Source organism: Cydia fagiglandana, chromosome 19, assembly GCF_963556715.1.
Source record: "Cydia fagiglandana chromosome 19, ilCydFagi1.1, whole genome shotgun sequence".
Taxonomy (NCBI): Eukaryota; Metazoa; Arthropoda; class Insecta; order Lepidoptera; family Tortricidae; genus Cydia; species Cydia fagiglandana.
This window is the reverse complement of record NC_085950.1, coordinates 5,825,896-5,840,474: the sequence shown is the minus strand read 5'-3', so window position 1 is coordinate 5,840,474 and position 14,579 is coordinate 5,825,896. Positions and strand designations below refer to the sequence as shown.

At 40.0% G+C, this 14,579-nt stretch overlaps 2 protein-coding genes across 2 annotated transcripts in view; both read left to right on the top strand.

Moving 5' to 3' along the window:
* Positions 1-7,797, top strand: part of LOC134673870 (proton-coupled zinc antiporter SLC30A2-like) — a 63,663-nt gene extending 55,866 nt beyond the window's left edge. The window contains exon 12 of the mRNA XM_063531921.1: positions 6,340-7,797. The gene's annotated coding sequence lies outside the window, so the exon portion shown is untranslated. The remainder of the gene's footprint in view (positions 1-6,339) is intronic.
* On the top strand, positions 3,808-6,144 carry LOC134673850 (uncharacterized). Its single transcript, XM_063531889.1, has one exon. It carries the CDS (start codon positions 4,012-4,014, stop codon positions 6,127-6,129), a length of 2,118 nt encoding a protein of 705 aa, XP_063387959.1. The 5' UTR covers positions 3,808-4,011; the 3' UTR covers positions 6,130-6,144.
* Positions 7,798-14,579: the final 6,782 nt, after the last annotated feature.

The window sequence follows — 14,579 nt, the reverse complement described above, 5'->3', positions numbered from 1 at the left end:
TACCTATCCACGACGCCAGTTGAACTGTACAAATATATTCGGAGATTTACGACGCCATTTTGGACGCTGCAGACACCCTTCACTTCAAGCCCGCCGGTCAGAACTACGCCGCAGCCAAGGTTTAGCAAGGGAAGTGCACCATTCCTTCTTATTTCCTATTTTTCTGCTCGTACTTTCCTCCACCTACTTGACTTTGAGCTTTGCCATCTTCACCCTTTGCCGTGCTTGAGTTTAATTGTATGCCATTTTATTGCACTAGTGACGCAAGCATTTTCTTAGCACGTATCCTCATTTAATAGCTAGTGTCAGTGAAATAATCTGATCGCTGCTTTATAGCCAAATTTAAAACTTATAGCCTTTTACGCAATTTAAATAGGCATTTTAAAACTATTTAAGAACAGAAACGCTTATTTGAGTGACATTCTTATTAGTTAATTTCTTCACCTTAATTTCAATCATTCCGTTATTTCATAAAGCATACTCCTACTTTGTGCTATATAGAATACTGTCTAGCGGTTTTACTAATTACGCACAGTTAAACCTCAACGCAAAAAATTCAATTGCATTCCATAGTAACACAAGTGTTCACCGTGTTACAGATAAGAACCGGTCGCATCTCGCCCGGCAACAGCTACTCAGCTGCAGCTGCGTTGCGTTTTCTGCTGACTCCTGCATTCCGCACAGCACTGTTGCCGACCAAGCCAACCACTGTGACTGCGAACATAGGCCGGAAAATTTACGTATTTATTCCAATATTTTGATATTTGATTTCTCATTTCCTCATTCGCTGTTTTTAATTGAAATCAGATCTTTATCATAAAATGGCTACGTTGATTCCCACTAGAACGTCCATTAAGGGGCGTATTACTAAATTTAAAAATTACATTGCAGAATTGAATGCTCAGGATAATATTTCCTCAAAGGATGTAGACGAACTTTCGTTGAAGTTGGATCGTTTTCGTAGTATGTTCACACAATTCGACCAGATCCAAACTCAAATAGAAATTGCGACTACATCAGATATGCAGACCGAAATTGACATAAGAGAAGAGATGGAAAATGATTTTATTTCTCTTATTGCAACTGCTCAGAAAATTATTGATAAGATAGCCGAAAGATCTGATTTCGCCAGCGTAAAGTCTGAAGTTCAAAGCAACTGTGGTCATGACAATACATGCAACGGTTTAAATTTTCGTTTGCCAGTGATTAAAATCGCTAGTTTCGATGGTTCGTATTTTAAGTGGCTCGAATTCAGAGACACATTTGATTCACTCATTCACAGTTCCGACAACATCAAGCCGATTCACAAATTTCACTATTTAAACTCTTATTTGGACGGTGAAGCGGCTCAGGTGATTAGCAACTTAGAAGTGTCGGACAGTAATTACGCTGAGGCCTGGCGTCTTCTCTGCGAGAGATATGACAATAAAAAACAGCTGATTAGCAACCATTTAAACTCTTTGTTTAACTTGCAACAGATTGGTCGCGAATCGGCAAAGTCCCTGCGTTATTTAGTGGATCATGTGTCCAAAAACCTACGGGCTTTAAATACGTTGGGCCAGCCCACTGATAAGTGGGACACGCTTCTTATACATATGGTCGCGAGTAAACTTGATAGTAATACGAGTTTAAAATGGGAGGAATTTAAAAGTAATTCTTTTTCAAATGACGATATGCCGTCATTGGCCGATTTTAATCGCTTTTTAAAGGGACGTGCTGACGTTTTGGAATCGGTTCAGCGTAATAAATCTGATAAGCCTATCACTAATAATAATAATAAACGCGAACCTGCTGCCTCGCCTCATAGTAAACGCGAGAAGTCTAGCATCAAATGTTTTGCGGTTTCAGCCACTCCTGCTGCTTCGGCCTCGGCCTCTCCTCCTGCCTGTGTGTTCTGCAGCGGCGAGCACCGGATTTACGATTGCTCGTCATTCCTGTCCCTGCCAGTTGAAGACCGGATCTCCGGAGCGTCAAGGTTACGCCTTTGTCTCAACTGTTTGCGGAAGGGGCACACTTCTCATCGCTGCAGAGTAGCTCCGTGTCACACTTGTAAGAAGCGCCATAATACTTTGTTGCATAGGGAGACTCCTCAGGTTGCCGCTGCGCCCGTAGATGCGCCTCCGCCGCGTTCGGAGCCCGAGCTCGGGCTGTCGTCGAATATGACCGTGTCGCGCTCAGCTCAAATACTTTTACCTACCGCGTATATTGACATATATAGCCCGGCTATTAATGATTATGTAACAGCGCGCGCGTTTTTAGATTGCGGAAGTATGACTTCTGTTGTGACAACCAATTATAAACAGAAATTGCAACTCGCACCGCTGCCCAGTAATACAAAGCTTTTCGGATTATCTGACGTTCCTATATCCAGTAATCCCGAGCGTTGTTTTGTGCAAATTCGGTCTAAACATGATAAAAATGCTAAATTCGATATCGCATGTTTAGCACTGCCTGTGATTAATAGCACTTTGCCACTAAAGCATATCGATGTGTCGGGCATCAAGTGGCCATGTAATAAAAAACTCGCCGATCCTAATTTTAATCAGCCCGGACCTGTAGATATTTTACTTGGCGGTGACGTTTTCTGGACTTTGGTTGGAGGCGAGCAAATTGATTTAGGGCACGATACACTTGTCTTGCGCAAATCCAAACTAGGTTGGTTAGTGGTCAGTAAATACAATGCATTTTCAATGTCTAACGATAAGTCGTTCAATTGTTTTTTACAATGCAATCACTTGTACACAAGTGATAATCTCGACGACTCGCTTACTAAATTCTGGCAGCTGGAGCAAGTGCCCCAACCTAGTCAGCCGTTTACCGATTTAGAGGCGGAATGTGAGCAACATTTTGTCACTCACACTTATCGTGACGATAACGGTAGGTTTCACGTGCGTCTGCCATTAATTACGGAACCCGATTGTTTAGGGGACTCATATCGCTTTGCTAAAAAACGGTTCTTTGCATTAGAGAAACGATTTAAACGCAACCCTGAGTTGAAATCGGCTTACGAGCAATTCATAAATGAATATGCCGAGTTAGGCCATCTCTCTGTGTCCGATTCTGACATTCCGGATCCTTCCTTTTTTGTGTCACATCATTGTGTGCAAAAGCCCTCCAGCGAATCTACGAAGTTAAGGGTCGTATTCAATGGTAGTGCCCCCACCACGTCTGGCTATTCTATAAATGACCTGCAGATGGTTGGGCCAACGATTCAAGACTCGCTGTTTAATATCCTCCTGAGGTTTCGTACATACAAATATGTTTTAACTGGGGATGTCGCTAAGATGTATCGGCAGGTCCTGGTTCAGGAATGCGACCGCGATTTACAATTAATTCTTTGGCGCTCCAATGAGAACGAACCTTTAAAGACTTTAAGGCTTAACACGGTCACTTACGGATTTTCAAGTGCTAGTTTTTTGAGCACACGCTGTTTGTGGCAGTTGGGCGAGGAATGTGCAGATGAAAAAATTAAAACTATCATCCAAAATGATTTTTTAGTGGATGATTTATTAACAGGGTCAGACACAGAGGAGGAATTACGTTCTATTAAAGAGTCGGTTGAGCGTGCGCTAGCAGCTGGTTGTTTTCCCCTGCGCAAATATCGCTCAAATTTACCGTCAATTTTGCATGACTCACAAAACGATAGTGTAGGTATAAATAAAGGTAGCTTGATCATTAGCTCGTCGTCGCACACGCTAGGAGTGGGATGGGACTCTGAGGCAGATATCATTCATTTTCCTACTCAATATTCTGCCAAGGACGGCCACCCTACGAAACGTTCAATTTTATCGGATTCGTGTAAAATATTTGATCCCTTAGCCCTCCTGTGTTTGCTGACGATTATACCTAAAGCTTTAATTCAAAAATTATGGATTGAAAAAAATCGACTGGGATATTCCCGTGCCGAGTTACATAAACGAGTCTTGGCAGGACTTTATAAACGGGTTAGCGTCTTTAACTTCGCTCCAAATACCTCGTCATGTTCTTTGCGACTCGCCGACGCATATCGAAATGCACGTATTTTGTGATGCAAGCTCAGTTGCATACGCGGCCTGTATTTATTTAAAGTCCACTAATGAGAAGGGCGATGTTGTAGTCAGGTTGCTGTGCGCCAAGGCCAAGGTCGCGCCGGTCCAGGCTACGACTATTCCTCGATTGGAATTATGTGCTTGCCTTCTAGGCGCGCAGCTCGCGTCAGCTGTTTCTAAAACGTTGCGCTGCCAGATTGCGCAGAAATTTTATTGGACTGACTCGTCAATTGTGATCGCATGGCTTAAAACTAATCAAACAAAATTAAAAACGTTTGTCGCCAATCGCGTGGCTCATATTTTAGAACTCACCGATGGCAGTGAGTATCGTCACGTTCCAACCGCTTTAAATCCGGCTGACTACCCATCTAGAGGGGTCGAAGCGCGTCGCTTATCTGATTTGCACATGTGGTGGAACGGGCCATCTTTCTTGTACGAGCCACAGAATAACTGGCCTCAGTTTTCCTCAAACTCGGAGCTCGATTTACCCGAGCTAAAGGTTAACGTCGCGATCACTAACGATTCCCAAAAAACTGATTTTATTGATTTCGATCGATATTCGAAACTCAAACTTTTACAACGTGCGGTAGCTTATATGCTTAGGTTTGCGCATAACTGCCGTGTTTCATCTAATAAAACTACCGGTGTGCTACAACCTGAGGAGCTCGAGGTTTCTTTTAAAAAATTAGTCGCTATGTCACAGCAGGCTAGTTTTCCTCACGAATTGAAATTGTTGCGTGACAAGCAACCTTTAGGCCCTAAAAACCCTATTTTATCGTTGAACCCATTTTACGATGATGACGACAAGCTTCTCAGAGTTGGTGGACGTCTGTCCTCGTCGTTTTATCCATTTGACAAACGCCACCCAATGCTCTTACATGCCAAACATAGTTTGACTAGATTGTTGTTTCAACAGGAACATATCCGTCTCCTGCATGCTCCTCCTCAGCTGCTTCTAGCCGCCATTCGCGAGTCTATATGGGCCGTATCGGGACGCACACTTGCGCGCACCGTATCGCAACAATGCGTCACCTGTCGCCGCGCAGCTGGCAACACTTCTGCTCCTTTGATGGGCGCTCTGCCTTCTCAGCGCGTAACGCCTGATTTTCCCTTTATTAGTGTCGGCGTAGACTTCGCAGGTCCGTTTATGATTACGGACAGGCATGGCAGAGGTTGCAAAATAACAAAGTGCTATTTAGCTATATTTGTTTGTTTCCGGTACAAATGTTTGCATTTAGAGGCAGTAAGCACGCTGTCGACGGATTCTTTCATTCTTTCGCTGCGACGTTTTATCTCTCGCAGAGGGCGACCTCGCGAGATCTTCTGCGATAATGGACGTAATTTTTTAGGAGCGGCCAAGGAAATTAGCGATTACCTTACTTCAAACTCAGACACGGTTTGCAATTTTGCAGCAAATGAGGGAATACAATTTAAATTTCAACCGGCATATGCTCCTCACTTTGGTGGTTTGTGGGAAGCAGGAGTCAAATCGGCAAAATTTCACCTCAATCGTATATTAGGTAACGCTCATTTAACATATGAGGAATTGGCAACTCTCTTTAGTCAGGTGGAGTCCATCCTGAATAGTCGTCCCTTGTGTCCTTTGTCGTCCTCTCCAAACGATTTCCAACCCTTAACCCCAGGTCACTTCATCATCGGCCGCGCGCTCACTTCGTTGCCGTCGCCCCACCTCGCGGATATAAACCCAAACCGTTTAGATAGGTTTCAGAGGCTCGAGGCATTAAGACAGCACTTCTGGCGGCGCTGGCAAATGGAATACGTCTGCGAGCTCCAGCAACGGACGAAATGGCGTGTTCCAGGACGAGCTCTTCAACTGGGTGACCTGGTCCTAATCAAGGAAGAGAATACTCTTCCACTGCACTGGCGGCTTGGACGAGTCGCCAAATTGTTTCCTGGCGCTGACGGGATTTCGCGAGTAGCTGAAGTTGCTACTGTAACGGGCACCTATAAACGAGGTGTGAAGTACCTCTGCCCTCTGCTGGAGGAGACCCATGAAGCCTTGAAGGCTGACGCCTCCAAGGGCCCCCAGGATGTTTCGGCTCCTACCACCGAAGGGGAAGCGGGGACCGTACACCGCTAAACCTGTTGACCACTGCCGCGCCCCGCCGCCTCTACTTACATGCCTAGCCAACCATTAGGCTCTGAGATACACGCTCATGTGCGCGTCATACACGCAAATATTTTTTATATACATACACTTAATCTTAAGTACCTTTGTGGAACCTGAATTAGAAGCTTTTTTAAGTATCTGCGATTTTTATTTAATACTCAAGACTCCAAGCTTGAACAGGTAGTATAAGCTAGTAACTAAACTATACTGGATCAAGCAGATCTTGTCTATAGAAAAAGGCGGCAAATTTGTAAAATGTAGGCCCCAAGGGATATCGTCCCATAGAAAATTTGAATTTCGCGCCTTTTTCTACTGACAAGATTTGCTTGACCATTTATATATTTCAACCACCAATGTGAAAACAAATTCTCTAAAATTCATTCACAGAAATGACTGTGTCGTTCCTTAAACTAGGGACTTTAGTGTGTGTCATGCTTATTATTCACTAGCGACCCGCCCCGGCTTCGGGTTACACAAAACCATAACAAATTATACACCTAAACCTTCAATCGCTCAACCGCATGAAAATCAGTTCAGTAGTTTTTGAGTTTATGACGCGGCGGGGGACTTTGTTTTATAAGGTGTAGTGATTCATCATTATCATCATCATCATCTCAGCCATAAGACGTCCACTGCTGATGAACATAGGCCTTCCCCTTGGATCTCCATACGTGCCGGTTGGAAGCGACCCGCATCCAGCGTCTTCCGACGACCTTAACAAGGTCGTCTGTCCATCTTGTGGGTGGACGTCCTACGCTGCGCTTGCTAGTCCGTGGACTCCACTCGAGCACTTTTCGACGTGTAGTGATTAGGTACGAGTAATATTAGACGCTTTGTATTAGTGTAGTCGCTCTGGGGTCCCTTTTCATAAGGAAAGACACAAGTAAGGGTCTAGATTAAAATTGGAGCTATATTTTAACTAAAATCTAAAAACAGCGTAGCCGATGACACGGGAAAACCGTATGTAGCGAAAAGCGCCTATGAACAGAATTCGCCTAGCGGGTCGCTGGCAGTGTATGTGTTACATACTTATTATACTCTGTATCTATAGGTATTTAAATAAAAAACAAACTAAAATCTACCCTTAAATGGTTCCTTAACCCCTCGTATGCGGCCTGTCAAATATAATCATTGTGACATTGACATTTAAAACAATAGATTTAAATTCACACGCACGGATCCGTGTCTAAGCATACGCGGCGTTAAGCCAGTTGAGGGTAGATGAAAACATTACACGATCAAATAATGTAGGTTAAAGTCAGGTCGTTCAGTGACGAATCTAGGCGGTTTTGTAATTGGTCGGTTAGAAAAAAAAAATTATAACTTCCCGAAAATGTACCAATTGTTTGTTTACTTTTATTTAAATACCTAAAGATACAGACATTACAGACTATATGGTTTGGAGTTACATTGTTTTCAATTTCCAACATGAATTTTAGAATGCCGTAGCATGTAGACCCTGTTTTCTGTGATTTGATCGCGTACAGTACAGTCAACCAAATTTAAAAACAGACTATAATTGCGAATGACTGTACCCCGAACTCGAGTTGCCAAAATGTAACCAAAAAAATGTATTTTTATAAATGATTTTGTGGATAAAAATATATGTATTGAGATGAGCGTTGATTTAATTTATAATATTTTTTGTTATTACATTTTCCGTCCCGGTGCGAACCGTTATTTCTGTTGTATTATTGTATTTGGAACGCTGAAAATATATTATTATTGTAAAATGTTTGGTTTATAATTTCTCCCCGACATCACACGTACATTTAGCACCAAAAATAGCTAAGCGGACGAGGTGCTCAAAACGATCTGCATCAGCGTTAAGACACCTAAGAGCATATATGTGCACATCACTTTGAACACTTGGCCTGCATAGGGGTTGTGCACAAATCACGCGAGGTGTTTTCGGCTACTTTTTGACCCCCCTCCCCCTTGGTGATATTTGGTGAGGTTTTTGGCTACCTCCCTCCCCCCACACAACCATACGTGTATTTTTTTGAAAATTTTCATTCGACTTAATTTTAAGATAAATACGAATGTATATAGAAAATCTTGTTTATTTTTTATTTCCGTGAAATAGACTCGCTATTTTGAAGTGCAGAGTGAAGATTTATGTTAAACGAAATCGAGAAAAAGTTTCGTTCACTGTAGAAAAATAAACGTGAGGTTTCCTTATACTCCGCCCCTCCCCCAACGTGATCTATCGTGATTTTTTCGTGATCCCCCTCCTTCCGAACCTCGCGTGATTTGTGCACAAGCCCTTAGTCATTTCTGCTATTGACTTTACTCCTTCGTCTCACTAGAAGCACAGAATAAGTAATAGTACTAACCATACAGAAAGGACACTTCCTACAAAACCGAAGTTTGACAGCGATTCAGGGACGAATCATGATATCCCTTTCTAACGTATGGCACTATCCCTTTCGACTATTTAAGATTGTCAACATTCAAGTAAAAATCTTTTCTGTGGTCGTGTACGCAAAGGGACATCAAGTTGTGTCAACTCTAATAATTGCTCGGAGCAATGCTGAGCCGAACAGAGCTGAGTTTGCCCTATTGGAGGTTGCATATGTACTGCTCTGGCAGAATATATTATATAGTACATTATTGTCGAGGCTCGGAAGTAGCTACTTGCAGGCTGAGGATTCGTTTTAAACGGACGACCTTGGGAGTCCGTTTAATTGAATCCGAAGCCAGCAAGTAGACTTCCAGCCGAGTCATATATAGTGCTTTTCTCAAAAATGGTGCAAGAAATATAAATATCATAGAAATATTTTACAAAAAGCAACATTCTTACGTATATATTTTCACAGAACAAAGCCCTTGTCGCCTTTTTATTTTTTTTAATAAAAAAATAGAAGTGTATTTTTCTGCCGAAAATACGCCAACCTATTTGAGACAGCTAAATAGTCGCGGTACTAATCATCTGTTTGGCTGTTTAATGGGCCTGTGCCTTCATTTGATATGGCCATTTCAACTTTTAAAAAGTTTGGAACTCGACAAATAATGGAATTTGTATGCAACATTGCAGTCCTAAAATCGAGACTGCAATGTTTTTAACTTTTTAATTTTTGACTGACCATAAACTCCGCGCTTCGCGACCTATTTTTTACACGGCAAAGTCGACTTTGACGTCCATTTTTGAGAAAAACCTATTACTGTCTAATGTAATGTCAATATTTGAATATGTTTGAATAGAAAATATATGGATTCTACCCAGAACTGGCGTTGACTATCTGTTCCACTTATTCTGCTGGAGACCAGGACCCTGGTTCTTCTAATAGGTTATGGGCCCGGTAGGTGGGTAAGTTTTATTTATTTATTTTATTAGTTTTAGTTTTAATTTATATAGTTTATACTTAATTTTAATAATAGTTTGTATAAGTTTTGTTATTGAATAAACTACACATAACTAATATAAAATTGTAGTATCATAAAAAAATATTATGGTAAAAAATACCCACCAAAAACATAAATGTAAAAAAGGAGAGCCAAGTTCAATACAAAAATTATGCTTGGCTGTGGGGCTCGCCGCAAAAAGAATGGAGATCTAAATGAGTGCCACTGCCAAGTTCTATGCAAAATCCAAATATGTATTTATAGGAACAAAATAACATTATAAACAAGTAATAAACTCTATTTCTTTGCTTTATTGGATACCTATAACAATTGCTGTTATTTAAAAAAATGTGAGATCTTAAAGTAGGTTAGATTTGACTTGGCCAGTTTTCATTACATCAGTCATTTTATATATATTGTAATTCTGATAAAACCTGGCAAAGCCAAATCTAACCTACTTTAAGATCTCACATTTTTTTAAATAACAGCAATTGTTATAGGTATCCAATAAAGCAAAGAAATAGAGTTTATTACTTGTTTATAATGTTATTTTGTTCCTATAAATACATACAGGGTGAAATTTAAATCACTGGCCATATTCGTTCCAGGCACTAGATTACACTTAAGGAATCTATTTAGCGAAAAAAAAGAGTACATTTTTTTTTTTTTCATTTTTCAATTTTTAAATATTTTCCACGAGACGTGGTCACCCTTTTACCACAAATGTAAACAAACCTAATAGTAGGTTTTAACAACAACATCAGCAAAACCCTTATCTGACGTTCACTAAACCTTATAATCGTTGCAATAGGGTCCACCTAGTTAGTGTTGGCGATGGTAGGCAGGTTTATCAATTTCGAGGGTAGTCTAAACCATTCCGCGCTAGCGGTAAACATAACGGTTAGCATAAGTGATTAGTCACTCGTCACTCGCCAACCTTAAAATAATAATCGCGCGCGTACTAAGGTTTAAAAAAATGATTTGGAACCGGGAATATTAGGAAATGGTACGGTGTTATTTATTAAGTGGTGAGTGTTTACGTGGTGCACAAAGATTACACGAAATGGAATCAGTTCCACGCCTTCGCAGACAAGGATTGAATCCAAGAGTACCATCTCGTGGGACTTTCGTTAATTGCGTCGACTTTTAATCAAATGTAAGTACATAAGTTGATTCAATTTTTTAAATACGCCTGAATGCAAAGATTCCTGACCTAGTTTTTACTCATTGTTTTTAAGCCACGGACGTTTTGTTAATAATCATTAGTCAGAATAGTACATTTCGATGCTAGTGCGGAAGGTATGTCATTACTTCACGAGTACCGAGATATCTTGCCACGAGCCGCAGGCGAGTGGCAAGACTCGGGACGAGTGAAGAATGACATTTCCGCACGTGTATCGAACGACGTTTTTTAATACAGTTGCGAAAAAATAAGAAAAACATTGTTAATCGTACACTAAACAAAAGTGGTAACAGTGACAGCTCGGTTAGACGTCGTCTTTAAGTATATTACATCTATGGGCGTTTGGCAGCTATTCCGTTCCATTCAGTCAACTTATTAAGAACGGAGTTTTCAATATTGAATATTAAAAAATAAACGTGTTATAATGATGAAGAGGTAAGTAATTAAATATGAAATATGTAATATTTTTCGTATTCTTACATTAACGATAGGTTTTTATGCTGATTACGACGTTTAAAGGAAACTAATATTAACACTCATCAATAAGTAGTCGTGAATTGGAACAAGTATAAATTTAAAAAAATTGGAAAAGTAAAAAGCACTAGTTCGAGATAACCAACTTTCCGCACGCTAAACAGCTACGTAAAGTAGCACTTTTTGAGCAACTGTATTAAAAATAATATTTTAGATTAAAAATGGGTTGCCTTTGCATTTTGACGGTTCTAAGCCCGTTAAAGTATGAAGGAAAAATTAGCAACTTATGTAGGTAAGCGTCTTATCTCGCTGCAATAGGGTTCATAATTGGTGACGCTATTGCAAACAGCGGGAGGGGCGGGCGGGGTGTCAATGACCTTAACTGATAAGAGAGAAGCGGATGTAGTGGGTAGTTGTCGGTTCACCATAACGTACGAGGTTTTTAGGACAACTTGATGATGAGTTATTTCGAAAAAAATGTACTGAGCGGTATTAAAAGAAAAAACACGTGTTTAATATTTTTTCGAGTTCTTTCGGGTGTTTCAATTTGGCCAGTGAATTAAATTTCACCCTGTATTTGGATTTTGCATAGAACTTGGCAGTGGCACTCATTTAGATCTCCATTCTTTTTGCGGCGAGCCCCACAGCCAAGCATAATTTTTGTATTGAACTTGGCTCTCCTTTTTTACATTTATGTTTTTGGTGGGATATCAATACTTTTTGTAAAGAAAACTAGGCAGGTATTGAGATTTAATGTTTTTTCTTGTGTTTCCGCTGTATGGTTTTTACTTCTGTTCTTTGTATAATTATGTGGTGCCGCGCGCCGCCGACGACACACCGTTGGCCGGTTGTTTAGAGCGTATTACAAGTTTTTTGTATGGGGACACCACTTATTTTTGACTAAACTTTATTTTAATATAGCAAATATAATAATACATATATTGGGGTAGTTTCAAATATCTGCTTGTAACGGTTCCAACGCTACAATAAAAAAATATTTTTTTGTATGGGGACCCCCCCTATTTTTTAACTTTTTTTTATTTTTAGATTTTTTCCTACGCTTACACACAATAACCGAGCTGGATTCCAAATTTCATCCTTCTAGGTCATCTCGAAGTAGGTTAGGTTTAGGTACTTATATGTCAGTCCCAATAAAAAGTGGTTTTTTTGTATGGGGACCCCCCCTATTTTTTAACTTTATTTTAATTTTATATTTTTTCCTACGGTTACACACAATAACCAAGCTGGATTCCAAATTTCATCCTTCTAGGTCATCTGGAAGTAGGTTAGGTTTAGGTACTATAAGTCATAAGTCAGTCTTAAAATTTACGACTTTTTGACCTTCATACCTTTATAACCGTTTGAGCTAGCTTCATGAAATTTGGGCTTCTAGATATCCTTATGGATATAATTAAACACACGTAGTTTTATGTGTTTACGTCAAAGATGTTTTGAGTTATAGAAGGGTCAAAAGTGGCACCAAGTGGTTCGTGTAATATTACACTCGGCGCTGGCTAGCCAGTTCCTTTGCTTGAACTTGGCTTGACACGCTGCCGCGTGTCTATATTTGCACACGGCGCGCACCTCTTCCAAATAACACAAAAATCAATAAAAATAAACGTAAGGACATTTTTTTTACACTCTATTATTATACGCAGTAGCCCCCTCCCTCCCTTTTTACTCAATCATATTATTATTAAATTTCGTTTCTACTTTTCTTCGGTCAAGGCCTCTACAGACGTTGTAACAAGTCACATTCGATTTTTTCTTTTGTCATCGATGCTAAGTTTATTTAGTTAACTTAACCAGCAAAAACCTAAACTTACTTTTCAGATTTAATTTAGATAAATAAATGTACCTACCCACCTAACTGCCGGACGCAAATCGAATGCGATCCAAGGTGAGTTGTGTCTGTATAGCCCCCCCCTATTGACTGACATTGATTGATTTACATAATATGTCACATTGACACTGACACATTCAGTTCGACGACACAATCAATCAATCAATACGATCGATCCTTTATTATTTACCTATATAAATAAATAAATAAACAAACAATTAGGTAAGTAAGTGATTCCACCGGTAAACTTTGTTCGCCATATTTTTTTTTTTTAACCTAACCTAACTTTTTTTTTTAATTTTTTTTTTTAACCTAACCTAATCTAACCTGACCTAACTTTTTTTATTTCTTGTTTTTTTTATAACCTAACCTAACCTAACTTTTTTTTTTTTTTTATCTAACATAACCTAACCTAACCAAATTATTATGTTCTTGAAATGGTTATAGTCTCGCAGCAAATTTTCCAGTAAAATACCTGAAGTTGGTGTGTATGTATTTATGTTACTTATAAACTTATAAAATATATGTATTATAAGATTTATTATAAGAAATGTAAGTACCTCTATACCTAGTTAGGTATCTACAACACAACACAAAACAACTGCTCCTCGAAGCTTTTAGGGCGCGCGGCGGGTCACACAAAACACCAAGATGTTACACATGCTGGTGGACTGTGGACCACCGTTGTATTATTTATTTGCACTTTGGTCCTAGTTTACGCGTTTTAATATTGAAACGTGACAGACGGGAGATATATTATATTATCCTTACCCACGGGGGAGAGTACAACGCGCGCTGTATTTACTTGCAGATTGTCTGTCACCATCGCCAATTCGAGACGACGCAAAGTTGCCGATTGGTTTGAATGATGACAACATATTTGCGAGAAAATAGTGTGTGTTCTCCTATACGTGTGGCGAGGATCGATCGGATGATAATCCGATTTAAAACAAAGAACAATTTTTAACCCTAACGGTAATACGGTTTTTGAAACACTCTCTCAGTGTTTTCATATCGCGAAACCTTCAAATACGCAATTGTAATTGCGGTTAGTAGTTTAGCGGTGGTGGGAATACGCTTTGATGTAAGTTTCATTATACTGTATTGGTTGTGAGGGTTTTGAGGGCTCTATAATACCTGGCGAGCGATATAAATCGTAACGAACGACTATGTTAAAAAAAGAATCTAAAAATTAAAAAAATAAATAGTGAAATTTTTATGTCTGGTCGTGGAAGAACGTTCGATTACATATCGGCGCTATGAAACATCACACAACTATGTGCGTGTGTATGTGCGCGCTTTACTCACCCGCTACCTACCTAAGGTACACGCACGCACGCACGCGTGTGTCTCTGTACCACCAGGTAGAATAGAGTGGTAAGTGAAATATCCACCAGTCTACGATACGCCACGTCGATTTCGGTATATCCGAATGGTGGCGTGTGTCGTATACGACTCGTGTCTTACGCGTGCGGTCTCCGTCGTCTGTGTGTGTTGTGTAGTATAATATACATAGATGATATTGGCGCGCACGCGTCGGCGCTAGTGTTTTGTGTCTCACATGAACACGGCAGC

Coding starts and splice junctions, on each gene's coding strand:
- LOC134673850 (XM_063531889.1), top strand. CDS start 4,012: ATGCACGTATTTTGTGATGCAAGCTCAGTTGCATACGCGGCCTGTATT.